At 37.9% G+C, this 13,461-nt stretch overlaps 1 protein-coding gene across 1 annotated transcript; it reads right to left on the reverse strand.

Moving 5' to 3' along the window:
- Positions 1–7,801: 7,801 nt before the first annotated feature.
- Positions 7,802–12,806, reverse strand: htr3a (5-hydroxytryptamine (serotonin) receptor 3A). The gene is made up of 9 exons (XM_037119728.1): positions 12,737–12,806; positions 11,807–11,970; positions 11,365–11,409; positions 10,940–11,049; positions 10,643–10,812; positions 9,630–9,790; positions 8,895–9,105; positions 8,271–8,504; positions 7,802–8,118 (listed from the first exon to the last, which is right to left on the reverse strand). The coding sequence occupies exons 1-9, from the start codon at positions 12,804–12,806 to the stop codon at positions 7,802–7,804; spliced, it is 1,482 nt and encodes a 493-aa protein (XP_036975623.1).
- Between the last annotated feature and the right edge of the window lie 655 nt (positions 12,807–13,461).

The following is a 13,461-nucleotide window of genomic DNA, read 5'->3' on the forward strand; positions in this document are numbered from 1 at the left end:
GTTAAATGTTGTTTACATGACTCGACATTTCTGATGTTATGGGTTTCTTTGTAAAATGTACAATGTAATAATATAGATTGATATCAAACTGTATTAATCTTAAAGGGACAATTCAAAAGCTGTACAGATGATACCATCTTTCACATTAAAACGATGAACAATTACGATTCAACAGTATATTATGAATTACTCTGAAATATGGGTTATTTTAAAGAGTTTAAAAGAGTAATTTTACTTTTAGTGTTTTCTGCGTTATATTCTGAGGTCAGTACCGGTACTTTTGTACTTCTACTTGAGTCTTTCATCATAAGATCTCTGCTCACCTCAAATTAATTGAGCACATTCATGCCTCCAAGAGGATGAATCCTTTCGGTTGTAATGGCCCTTTAATGTGCCCTCTGGAGCAATTCCAATTTCATTGAAGCTTGAAGTTTTTTGATAGATTTTCTTTCACTTCTCTCTATCCTCTACTGGTCAGTTTGCAAGAAAGAAATTGTGTGTTTTTGCAGGTGTTACAGTGCCACCTAGTACAGAACAAGTATCTGAAGTGTTTCTACACCTTCTGCGCTGCTGATGGCAATTCACCACGATACCTGCGGGCAGTTTAATGTAACCTCTTCTGCACTTGCTGCTGCTATACAACATGAGCTGTGGCAGCCAAGCCAAATGGAGCACGCTCATTGTTTTGCTGACAGGTGAGGTCGAGGAAGTGCAGCGCAAAAATACCTCGGCATCGAGTTCGGCAACAAAGACGGAGACAACACAGACAACAACACCAGACAGTGTTTTAAAGGGTCAGTTCTCCCAATCTTACACAAATATTTCCTTGTAGACAGTGAGGTCCTGTGGATGATGCACATTAATAGAAACACAGTTTCTAGAAAGACACATTACTGCTGAATTGTTTAAAAGGAGACATTACAGGTGAAATACCAGTTTTCATGCACTGGTCAGTTTTGAGATATGGGGCTATTTTGCTCCTATATCTTCTTCAGACTAGTGGAAAGATGCCCAAAACGTTCGTTTAGGTGTTTGATTTAGTCAGATGTGTGCAAACAAGCACAATACCAGCCACTGAAATACACCTGATTTTTTCATCAAGACCGACAATTTTTTTTGCCTGAGAAATGAACAAAAATGTCAAAAATATTTCCTATCTCAAAAAAATGTCTTAGTCCGTTCCTTTATCCAGCTCGACACCAAAAGTGAATGGGGTCTTTTCTGGGCTGAGACTCATCCTCCATCTGACTTTCGTGAAAATCCGTCGACAAACCAGCACATAAGCTACTTGACAGAGTGAATTAAATAACATCATTCGTACATTTCAACATAAAATACTAGAAAAATTAAGAATTGTTTGAATGTAAGTAACCATCTGTACTCTGAAGGTTTTTGATGGAAGGGGTTTGTTCATATATAATCCACAGTCTGATTTACAGAATATTTAATTCCTAAAAACACAGCAAAAATTGCTTTTTTTAATGGCTGGGCACAGTATCTTCTATTAAAAATTATATCCCAGACCCACTCTGTGAAAACATTTCACTCTTATGTGTCAACAAAATTAAACAAGAAGTTTGAGCGTGACTTCATCTGATTCAAATTTAGATTTCTCCTCTGGAAGAGGATAAGATGATGCCTCATTTTCACATTTGAACGTAAAAGTTGTAATACAAAAAATAATTGGCATAATGTAAGTAATCAACTGGGGTAGTTTCATGTTGATATTTGTTTTGGGGTTTTTTTTTCCAAATGTGCTGTAGTGTCAGCTCCTTAAATGTCATTTTTTCCGTGCTGTGAAACAAACGCATATCCATTCTGGCCATTTCAGTCGGGTTGTGGCAGATATTCTAGGAACAGAGGACAAAACCTGGGTGAATTAAAACAAAACTATCTGGATGTATAAACAGCTGGAAAGGGAACCATCCTGTACTGACGGCTGCCTCAAGAGAAATGTGTCAGTGTTTGTGAAGTGAGTCCCAGTATTTTAGTCACCACATCAATGAAAAGTCACCACATAACAATAGTTGGAATGGAATTACACTGGACAGTTCCTCCATGATGTGATGTTCTTCTGGTTGGATCTACAACCTTTTAATCCATCAGTGTTTTTTGTTATATTAAAAACCTGGTGAGAGATCCTGTACAGGTCAGGTGTTGTCATGTGTTAGACATCCTTAAAACATCAACTGATGCAAAAAAAAAACAAAACAAAACAAATGCTTCCTGCATGCATTGATTTGAATAATCCTCTCCTAACCATTTCGAGCCACAGCACCTGACTAACTGCTGCCCCTCACTGTCCCCAGCCTGCTGTATGTTTCCGCAAATGTTCACCGTTGAAGCACATTCCTCCGTCTGTCTGGCTGCACACACACACCACCTGGCTGTGATGTGCTAATGGTAACTGCTGCAGCACTTCAAGCCCGACTGCCTTTTGTCTGTTCTGCCTCTTGTACCACAGAGGTCATAAATGCCATCATTAGATATGCAGGGCGTGTGAGCGTGTGCACCTCTGTCGTCACACACGCGTGATCGTCGTTATGGGGGAAGCGAGCCGAGACACAAAACGCTGGGGGTAGATTGACCTGAACAAGGTTTGGATGAGTGTTTTGTGGCAGGTTCTCGCTCACGTTGGGCTCACGTGTGGCGTTCAATTGCTGATTAAAACGTTTCGTTTGGTATCTTTGCTCAATCTCACATCCAACCAGCAAAACATTTGACACACAGTAGGAGGCACAGGTTTCATAATCCTCTGTCGTTCTGATAGTAAGATGAGAAGATCATTATCACTCTGTGTGGTAAGTGCAGAGCTGGAATCTGATCTTGATGCGTTGAGCTCAGAACAGAAGTGGAGGAAGTATTGGATCTTCTGCTTAAGTATAAGTACTAAAACCACACTATAAAATACTCTGTTGCAAGTAAAGGTAAATCATTGCATCATTATTACCGGTACATTACATTGGAATGGAGGATTTTGTTTGTTTGGGGTAGAGCTCATTTTGAGCTATTTTGTGTACAACTGATGGTTATTTTCATCATGGATTATCCACTCATCTGTTGATTGACTGTTGTGTAAAAATTCTGAAAATAAGGATGTTGTTTTGTACAAAAGCACAACATGAAAGGAAAAGCAGCAGATCTTCTCATTTGAGATGCTACAACTTTAAAGATTTTTGCATTTTTGCATTAGAAAAGCCACTTTATCTCAGCAGGACTTCCTGAAAAAATATCTACATTTTTCGTTTTATTTATTTTCGCCTCATTGCATCATTGATCGAGTGTTTGGCAATACTTAAACTGTTGGGTAGATAAATTTTGCAACAACTTCGTATGTAATTTTTGAGCTCAATTAGTTATTAAAACACATAACTGAAGATAAGTCAATAATGCAATAATGAATTAGGTAACACTTTCTAATAACTACTAACTATCATTCATACTTGGTACACGTGGTTAATTACTTTAGTTAAGTTATTTCACCGTTAACAAACAATGAAATGCTTTATAAACCATTTTTAAAGCAGTTGTTGTGAAGTTGCAACTGATTTTTATAACCCTTTGTAAAGGGTTAGTACATACTGTCTATAAACATATTTAGATGGCTGTAATAAAGTTGTAACTGATGTTTAGAAACCTTTACACTTCCTTCATAAATTATTCATAAGGCATTTCTTTGTTAACAGTCAAAACACCATAAACATGAGTCTTATTAACTATGAATTTGCCATTTTTCAATGATGGCCTGTTATAAAGTGTTACTTTTCCATCTGAGATATCGAGGTGTAAAAAAATACTTACCTTGAGTACCATCATCTCAGATTTGTACTTAAGTTCGGTAAATGTAATGAAGAAAAACCTTCAACATGTTCATATGAACATTTTGCTGTAGGTGGCTTACATCCGTCATTTAAGAAAATAAATTATTGCGATAGATTTTTTGACATATTTAGTGAGGATTCACAGAGGTTGAGTCTGATGATTATTGATACCTGATGTGACTTTCAGTGCCACCATGTTCCTCAGAGGATAAAGCCTCTCCAAATACAGAGGCACATTTTAATAGGCTGATTGTAAAGAAGCAGAAATTGATAAGAATGTTTCTTGTTTTTTTTCCTAAATGGTGATTTTCTTTCTTAGGGTACAATAATCTTATCTCATTTTAATCTTGGCCCCATTATTTCAACTGCTGCAATGACACTATTGCATTAGAGAAACCACAGTACAAAGACCTCCTCACCTTTAACTTTGTATTAATTACCACACATACATGCACTCACAATGAGGTGTTGTCACAGCAATGCAGCTGTGAAAATCTGTCCCACTTGAGTCTGCATTCCTTCATGACACATACTGGCTGTGGTATGATTTGGAAAATGCTTAGGAGTAATGTTTCATTTATTTGCTTTGTAGTCAAACAGCCAAAATCTGACAAAATCTCCAGAATGGTCCTTTAATGTTCTTCCAATTGTATCAGACTGAGTAATAACTATTCATTGTCAGCTGTTTGCTGTAATTTTGTCCCCAATAAAGTCCATCTGTGTGTGTGTGTGTGTGTGTGTGTGTGTGTGTGTGTGTGTCGACAAATAAACATTATCAAAAGTGTCTCCAGTGCGTCCCAATAATGCCACAGTATTCGCTCATTTCCTCTCTCTGGCACACAGGATCAGATCTTGACTTCAGTGGAAACTGATGAGGCAGCTCTCCACTTTTCCTGTTCACTTGTGTACTCGCTCCCAAGTAAAACACCCTGAACGCATTGAAGCTCTGTGGTTGGTTGGTTTGTTTGTTTGTTAGTTTTTTCAGCAACAAAAAAAACAACAAAGTTTTTAGATTTTGGCAGAAAAGAAAAACAGGAAATGAGAAGGGAAAAAAAACCTCGCATTGTGAGAGGTTTTGTTGGACTTGTTGCTTTGGTGCAACTTTGATCTTATTTTGGGGTGTTAGGAAGGAAGGGGCAGGGGTTGGTGAATGGCTTGTCAGCATGGTAATATGAACAGTGAAGGGCCTTTGTGTTGCAGCACTGATCTTTGACCCACATATCTGAAGGCTGGGTTCTTCGGATTGACAGCCTTAAGTCCTGAAGTGACGATCCTGAAGTTCTCTGATGATACAGGGCTAAATTAAACTCTATCGATACAACAGACTCTTTTAAATCCAGACCACATGACTGTGGGCAATCAAACTGCAGGTCTGAACAGGGTGGTGACGGGTATAACAAATGTGTTTGCCTTTGACATCAGAGGCACACTTACATACTGCCTCATGCACGCTTCCAGCACATGTTTATAGTACCTATTTCACCTAAAGCCACCTAACCTTTCCCACCCATCTGTTTTATGTTATTTGTATAACTGCACAAATATATTATCATTTCAAAAAGACTATTTACCATTTCGAAGCCCTTTGAAGACTGACTTTGCAGTACCAACTTTTATCCCCACAGTTTTAATTTGACTGAGTCCTGCTTTATTGGAGACTTGTGAAATTAAGTAGAACATTCACTAAAGTAATGTGCTCAAGCAAAAATAGTACTTCTGAGTACTATTTCTTTATACTTTATATAATTTACTATACCAAAACATTACAAATCAGACAGAATTGTACTTTTTCCTGCAGTTAGGGCCTTTTTAATGTCCTTTGAAAAAGGGATTTGAATCTATTTTTAAAATGACAGTTTTATGTAAGTTATCGCATTGTGTGATCCTTGTGATTCGTTGTGATTGTGATCCTTAATAATAGAGATATAAGAGGATGTGATAATTAGAAATGGTAATGCTCAGTGATACTATCCTGGTGGTGGTGTCACTGCTGTTGAGGGAAACTCATGCTGTAGTGCATGGTGCCATCCTCTGGCTGCTGGGGTGAACTGCAGGCGTTAACTCATAATCAGCAGCGGGGTATTTAAATGAATTTTTCAGATACCATACAATAGTAATTCAGTTTTGTTCATGATAAAATACACCATACAAATTTATTTTGGAACCAAGAAAATTCAAATGTCTGAAGGAGCATGTACATAGCCTACTTTAATATTCTATGTTCTATGGACTGGATGAAGCATCTTTTGTGGAGAAACTTTACGCTCAATTAATTCTACTGTTCTGGGACATTTTTAACACTGGAATGAGAAATTCAAATGTTAAAAAACAAAAGTGTGGAAGTCCATGTGAGACAAAACTATAAATGAAAAAATGAAATTAATAAATACAGAAAACATATAAATGAACCAATAGGAATACAAAAAAATATATTAATGTGCCATTTCTTATTTCATGGTTGCAATATTCAGTGTTCCACATCAGGGTATGTAGCTAGCAACTGTGAAAATAAGAATGATGAAATAACATTTCATGTTAACAACATAATGTTTAATAACATATTTCACATTCTTTCGCAATGTATTGGCTCATTCAGACAATGGTTTTATTCATTCATATTGTGTTTGATTTTGCTTTTCATTTCGATAGTTACAGCCCACGTGGCCTCCCATAAAAAGTAAGGCAAATATGGTAAATACTTTATTTAGTTGCTGAACACACAGGGACATTATTAACCCCATGAAGGATAAAAGATTGTTGCAATAGTTGAAATCTTCGTACACATTCTTCTTGTATAACTGTATTTAATTAAATCTCATCTCCTGTTGACACAGTAACACATTCAAATAAAAGGTAAAGCAAAAAGTTTCAACTTTACTGGACAAATCTGGCATACTGTATACTTACATACTGTACATTAAAGGTAAACATTACATAGATATGTATTTTAAACTCAACACGTTTCTAACATTGTATTTACAAACTTAATATTTATCATTACATGAAAAGCAGTCAAATATTTTCAGTATATATGGAGATCTTACCACACTGATTCAACTGATCCCTGTAAATACTTATTTTGCAGATCTATATAGATGTTTTAAGCAGCAATAACACCAAAATTTAAATTTCAAAGTTAACAGTCATCATACTAACATTAACCTGTTTTTCCACATTGTATTCTTTACTGTATCATCATTGCTGGATATCTTCAGGTTCGAAGAATTTAAGAATTTAAGGACCTTTAAGGTCCTTAAATGTGATTTAATTATGTTGACAATATTCCATATTTGTGTGATTGGAAATATTTTCCAAATACAACTAGACCACAATAAAAACGACTGGAATTGATTACTATGATTTTTTTTTTTAGAGCTCCCAAGCCACCAAAAGACCCAGATGCACATTAATAATGCTTGTATGGTCCCCTGTTCCTGTCTTGTGTTGCCTTCCTGTCACATGATTTAAGTAAATATCTTAAGACAGACTAGTCTTGTTTTTCTCTGGAACTGTTTTATATTTACAAAAGAATACTACCCACTATGACTTTTTGTACATTTAATTTAGTGTATATTAGTTGTTTGTTTTCTGGGGTAATGGTTGGGTAATTCTAGTGTTTACCCTAACTAAACATATCTTTGTTTGGTGAGTTGCCACTACTGTCATACTGTAAGTGTGTAGAGCAGTATACAACTTTCTGCCTGTGCATCTCAGATTGCATTTACATCATGGAGCTTTAAAGTTGGCAGATAAAATCTAAAGTAACGAGGATAATAATAATGTCTATAGGGATATATTGGCAAATCCAGCTGGTTTTGTACATAAGACCCAACTACAGGAAGCCTTTCCTTCTACCATTACTATGTGAGTGCCTCAGTGTATCCACTGAGCTACACAGGGCATGGAGCCGATAACTCTGGCCTCTTCAATTCTTTGCTCTACCAGCAGAGCGTGTGTCCACCGCAGCACAGAGGTGACACTCAGGCGACCTGCCACACTGACCACAGAGTGCCCAGTGTGATGCTGTAGGCCACCATGGCCACCAAGTAAACTCTGAAGAGCAGCACGTCCAGCACGTAGCCGACCTGCAGCCACTCCTTGGCCACTTCCCGGGCCCTGTCCCTCTTCTCCAGGAAGTGGCGTATCGCCGTCACTTCCTGCAGGATGTTGTCCATGACAGGCGGGGTGGGGTCCCTGGAGGGGACTGGTGGGAGGCCCATCCTGATCAGGCCAGCTTCTCTGTCATGCTGGCTGAGCCTTCGGCCTATCTCACAGGTGTGGTGATGGGTGCACTGGGCTGCAGGATGGGACAAAGTCAGGGGTACATTTTGTAGTTTTTCATTGAGGTAGGTATAAAAAACAACTCATTAAATGTCAGGAAAGTAGCTGCTGTCACATTAAGAGCGACTTAAAACCCGAATACACTGCAAATCCACTGATGTATCTTACCAGTGCCGTAGTTGTTGTCCTTGTAGTCCAGGTCGGAGGCCTGGGAGGACAGTCTGGAGCAGAGGCGGTGTTTCTTGTGGATGCAGAAGAGGACCGGAGCTCTTTCCAGCACCAGGTACTTCACCCAGTGGGGCACAGGGGTCTGCAGGTCCTGCTTGTGCACCAGACGAACAATCAGCACGGTCTCTGTCAGGCTGATCACCAGGAGGGCCATGCAAACCACAAAGTATACACCTGTAAAAAATGGCAATGGATTGAAAATGAACGTTAGTATGGATCTACGATGTTGCCACGTATCGAGGATGTTTCCTTGCATTGCTTAATGAACACTGAGTTAGTCACCACTCCTCAAAAACACTGAAATCAGTGCTTGAGTCTGAGTGCGCTCTCAGAACATGTTGTGCCCTCAACAATCAGTCCCTGCATGCTTGACTTGCAGAGTAATTGCTGCTCAATTTTGTTCTGAGCTCTCTTCACATTATAGTTTACTAACCTTTTTACTGTTTTTTTTAACACTTTTTTTAATTTCCACGTCAATTAGGAGTAAAATATTGTTTTCAGACAAATGAAAATGGTCCTTTTGCCTGAACAAACTGCTGATAAGCAGTGGTAGATCCAAATCACCTATCAGCGGCGTTCCAATGGCCGTGGCAGGCAGAGTATCAGATACGATGATGAGGAAGACAGAGTAGCCCAGCAGTAAAGTGATCTTGAAGGAAACCCTCTCTCCGCTGTCTGGTGGCAGATAGAAACCCACAATGTCCATGACCATCAGGAAGATACTGGGCAGCAGCAGGTTCACGGTGTAGAACAAAGGACGCCGCCGGATCACCACCTGGAATAAAAGTAGGTTTTTACTGCTGTGAAAAAAGTGTTTGTAGAAGCAGAAGAAAAACAGTGGCAGCAGGATGAGACACCAGTTTGAACTCAGATTATTCAGAGCACATATTAGGACTAAATATCCACCCCATTTAAACATCAGCAAACAACAATTGTTGTTAAAATTAGGGCACAATTGACTGAAATATTGGCAATGCGCAAGTCCAGACGCAGATAATGCCAATTAATTGTTATTCTTTTAAGGTGAAATGTGTGACAAAGCAGTATTATAATATATTGTAGTGCTGCAGAGATGCCCTGACAAATTAAATCTTGTTCTCCAGACATAAAACAGCATGTTTGTTTGGTACAGACCCGAACAAATTGCACAACATCTTGCTTTTAATAATTATTTTAGTATAAAAGAAGATCGAGATGCAAAAAGGATCTTTCTCACAATATTTTTCCAATTGATCGCAATACTATTTTTGAAATTCTAACCATATCGTCCTTTTTACATTCTTAAGTCTTAATGCTTACATGGAACTTCATCTCGGCGTAATAGTCATCGTTGTCCACACTGAAGATCTTGTAGTTGGACAGTATGTGGAGCAGCTCCCACTCTCCCTGGTTCATGAAGACACTCTTGTCCTCCTTTAGCTCCTCGGGGGTTCGCATCAGGGTGATGTTTATGTCATCAACTAACAGATCGAACACAATGATGGGAGCAGTGTGAGACAGTCATGGCAACAAGTTACCTTTCACCCAGCGCTCTGCTCTCTAAGCACACGTCACAGCAGGAGAGCGTTCATGGATAAACCGAAGAGAACAGCTGGTCTGCCGAAGTCTCGATGAGAGGAGCCGAGGAGAGTTGGATGTTGTTTTTCGAACGACAGGGAATATTTTCCACCATTTTGCCAGAATTACATCAAATGGCAAATGTAGTAAAATGGCACATGATTTGAGTCATTGAGAAAGCACAGAGAGGAGTGCTACTAATATGAAGAAACCGTAAATGTTCTAAAAATATTGGAAATAAGCCTCGATGAGAGGTCAAATGGAAAAGTCACTGAAAATGAGACCAGGCTATTTTGTTTGGGTTTTTTTGTTTGTTTTCTACCACAATACTTAATAACAGTTATTGTGTACCTCATTATACTAACAACGTATGACATAATTGTGTCATTTTATAAGTAGTCCTCCAAAAAAAAAAAAATAACGTGTAGTTTTCTCCGCTTTGTCCATTAATTATGACAACATTGTTCGCACAGAGCTCAACCAGACAGTCAGACTGTAAACTGTAAATGTGAATGTTTAAAAAGGGAAATCATTCCCTTTTTTTGGTATACTTTGTGGCTTCATCAAAATCTATACCCCAAAAATCACTTAAATGGTAATTTTGCTACCTGTACAAAGGATGAAACCCTGTCTACAAATGAATAATATAAAAAAAAGAAACGCATGGAGACTTGGCGATGTTGGAAATAAAAAAAATAAAAAAAAAAATCCACTCAAAATATAAATGTCTTTAAAGTAAGTGAAACATGTCTTACTGGTATGCAGCCAGCTCTGGAAGGTGAGGCTGCATTTCTGGACATCAAACGGGAAGTTGTAGATGTTGAGGGTGCAGGCTGTGACCACCTGGATGGGCTTGTAGTTGCGCACCAGTCCATCATGTGTGACATAGACGTAAGGTATGTCTGGAGACTTCCCCACATCTACACTGCAGGTCAGAGACAAAAATGACAACAGTTATATTTTTAAAGGAGCAAAGACCAGCTGCTGCCAGCCCTGTTTGACAAAAAGAATTCACAGAAAGAATGGTTTGAAATTACAGCAGCAGTTCTTACAACTCATTGATGAGGATGTCGGGCACCCACACATTAGCGGTAGGTATAGAAACCTGTTTGACCTCATCAAAGTCTTCTGGGTTCCAGACCAGGAATTCATCCGTCCAAGACTAAATTGTTCAAGAATGGAAGAAGTTAAACGAGTAAAACAACATGTAAATATGGTGCATGATATTAATAATCTGTTTTTGTTGTGAACACACACAACAATAGTGTCTTTGAAACATTAAACACATGTTATTATATAGATATGGAGTAAAACTGTCAAATTTTCATTGTAATGAATGTAATAACAAATTATTCTAATTTTGCTATTAGATGGGTATTTGATAGCAAAATAATTCAGCAAATCAAAGAAGACTTTGTACCAGATGTAGTATCTATAGAATAACTTGGGGTGCATGATGATTTGTCTTGTCTCTTACCTGTCTGTACCACACATATGTAGTCAAAACCTGGTTCTTCTCATCCTGATGGGGAATACAAGGAGACATCAGGGTGTTCAGACAAAATGTTTTTCTATTCATTATATTGTAATTTACAAATGAATTTTATATTATGTTCATTACACAAAACACAATCATAGATAAACGTATTGGATAACAAAAAAAAAAAAAAAAAACGTTTTAAAAAATGTCTTGAGCGATTACATACATTTATTTGTGGATCCTTCACTCAGGTACATTTATCTACAAATAGCCTGGGCTGGTTTATTAAAAGCATGATGAATCATATAACCATGTAATCTTGAATTGCATTTGCATAAGTTTGTGTGTTATGTAGATAATACAAAGGCGACATACTGAAAATAAAGTAATAATTAAAGGAGTCATGAATGGACTTCTTCACTTGTGCACCATAACTCACCACATTGAGGATGGAATAAACCATTAGGTCAATGGCTACTATAGTGGACGTCCTCCAGTCTTTCACGGGTCTCACTCCCTTCTTGTAACCGGCACTCAAAAACTCAGATAGCCGCACCAGTGTGGCATTGGCAAATCTTCCTGTGCCGCCGCCCGCTTTCTTCACTGAAAATGTACAAAATATGAATCTGTTTATGTGCAGTGACATGAAGAAGTAAAGAAAAAAAAAAAATCAATGTTTATCTTTAATATTCAGTTCAAAGTGCACATTTTCAAAAAGCAATATAGCATGTTTTTTTTTCTAACTGCACTGAGATTAATAGTTTATCTTGATAAGATCTGTCTGTAAATGGTGGTTAAAGTAGTTGCAAAAAAAACTAATATAAAATTTCTAATTCATTTTGTTCACGGTTAAACTGAACCTAAAAGGCAGGAAAAGGAAGGGGGGGAAAAAAACAGCAAATTAAATGATAATTCATTTTTAAAATGTAAAATGTTGAGTATGAAATGTGTCACGTCACTGATGTCCGAGCACAATTACTTTTATGCTGATTGTACGCCAGTTTAATGAAGGATCAATTTCAATTATTCATAATTGTTTGTTTTGAATTTTACCAAGCTGATATGAACATCACTTGGTCTTTTTAATCCAAATGTCTGCAAATGAGAGTGTGCAAATAATACAAAACAACAACTCTATGTTTTGAAGCGACATACTGTATTTTTAGAACAACTGTGCCTGTAATTCCTACAAGCTTGATTTAAATAATTTGTCTAGTAAACCATTAATTGAACGTTTGTCAGATGAATGTGAATAACACATAAGCATTTATATCCCAGACATAATTCTTCTGGCACAAGAGTAAAGGGATTTTGTCCTTTTAAATATACAACAACATAATAACTGGGTATACAACACAAGCTGCCGTACCTGTGCAGGCTCTTGATGCTCCTTGAATAAGAAGGAAAATGAGTGCCGTCCCAGCTGATGAGAGTCTCATCGTGTCTGTTCACCTGTGTTTTCTTCTCCTGCTGTTGAGGTCGGCTGGCCGCTCTGATGAAAGGCCTCTGGATGCCTGACACCCATACCCCCCATGACCATCCACTATATCCATCACTTCGCTCTCATCCACTATCGAAACCTTGTTAGTGTCACTCAGCTCATAAGGGTGCATCACTCTACTCTGATGCCACTCCTCCTTGTTCAATAAAGCAGTTTCTCACTGAGATAAATGGAGATGAAAGACGGCTGAAATAAAAGCTAGTGACCGGATCGTGTGTCATGACTGAGTAATCGTTTAATTAAGTGATACGCCAGCGCCAGTAACAGTGATTTAGAACAAGTAAGAGGCAACTTGGTGGTGTTTCAGCAAAGTTTTGGCCTTTAATGTCCTCACCAGTGACTGTATTTACCATTTTTACCAATGATTTGATCAACACAAATGTAATTTCCCAATTGTGTGCGTGAGGTACAATATAAATTTGGCCAGAAACATAAAGAAGTGTTGGCAAAGAGATGATTACATCCCAGATGAAAATTACAACTCCACTGATAAATACACAACATGGTCAGAAGTATGTGTTTATGATGCCTAAAATTTCAGCCCATATGTGACAGTGAACATGTAATTCCAGAAGTATGGCCATACATTTTTT

The sequence above is a fragment of the Acanthopagrus latus genome, chromosome 13 (assembly GCF_904848185.1).
Source record: "Acanthopagrus latus isolate v.2019 chromosome 13, fAcaLat1.1, whole genome shotgun sequence".
In the NCBI taxonomy this organism is placed as follows: Eukaryota; Metazoa; Chordata; class Actinopteri; order Spariformes; family Sparidae; genus Acanthopagrus; species Acanthopagrus latus.

Coding starts and splice junctions, on each gene's coding strand:
- htr3a (XM_037119728.1), bottom strand. CDS start 12,806: ATGAGACTCTCATCAGCTGGGACGGCACTCATTTTCCTTCTTATTCAA. Junction 11,050..11,364: donor CATATGTGTGGTACAGACAG/GTAAGAGACAAG, acceptor TGAACAATTTAG/TCTTGGACGGATGAATTCCT. Junction 9,106..9,629: donor ACGCCGAGATGAAGTTCCAT/GTAAGCATTAAG, acceptor CTTTTATTCCAG/GTGGTGATCCGGCGGCGTCC.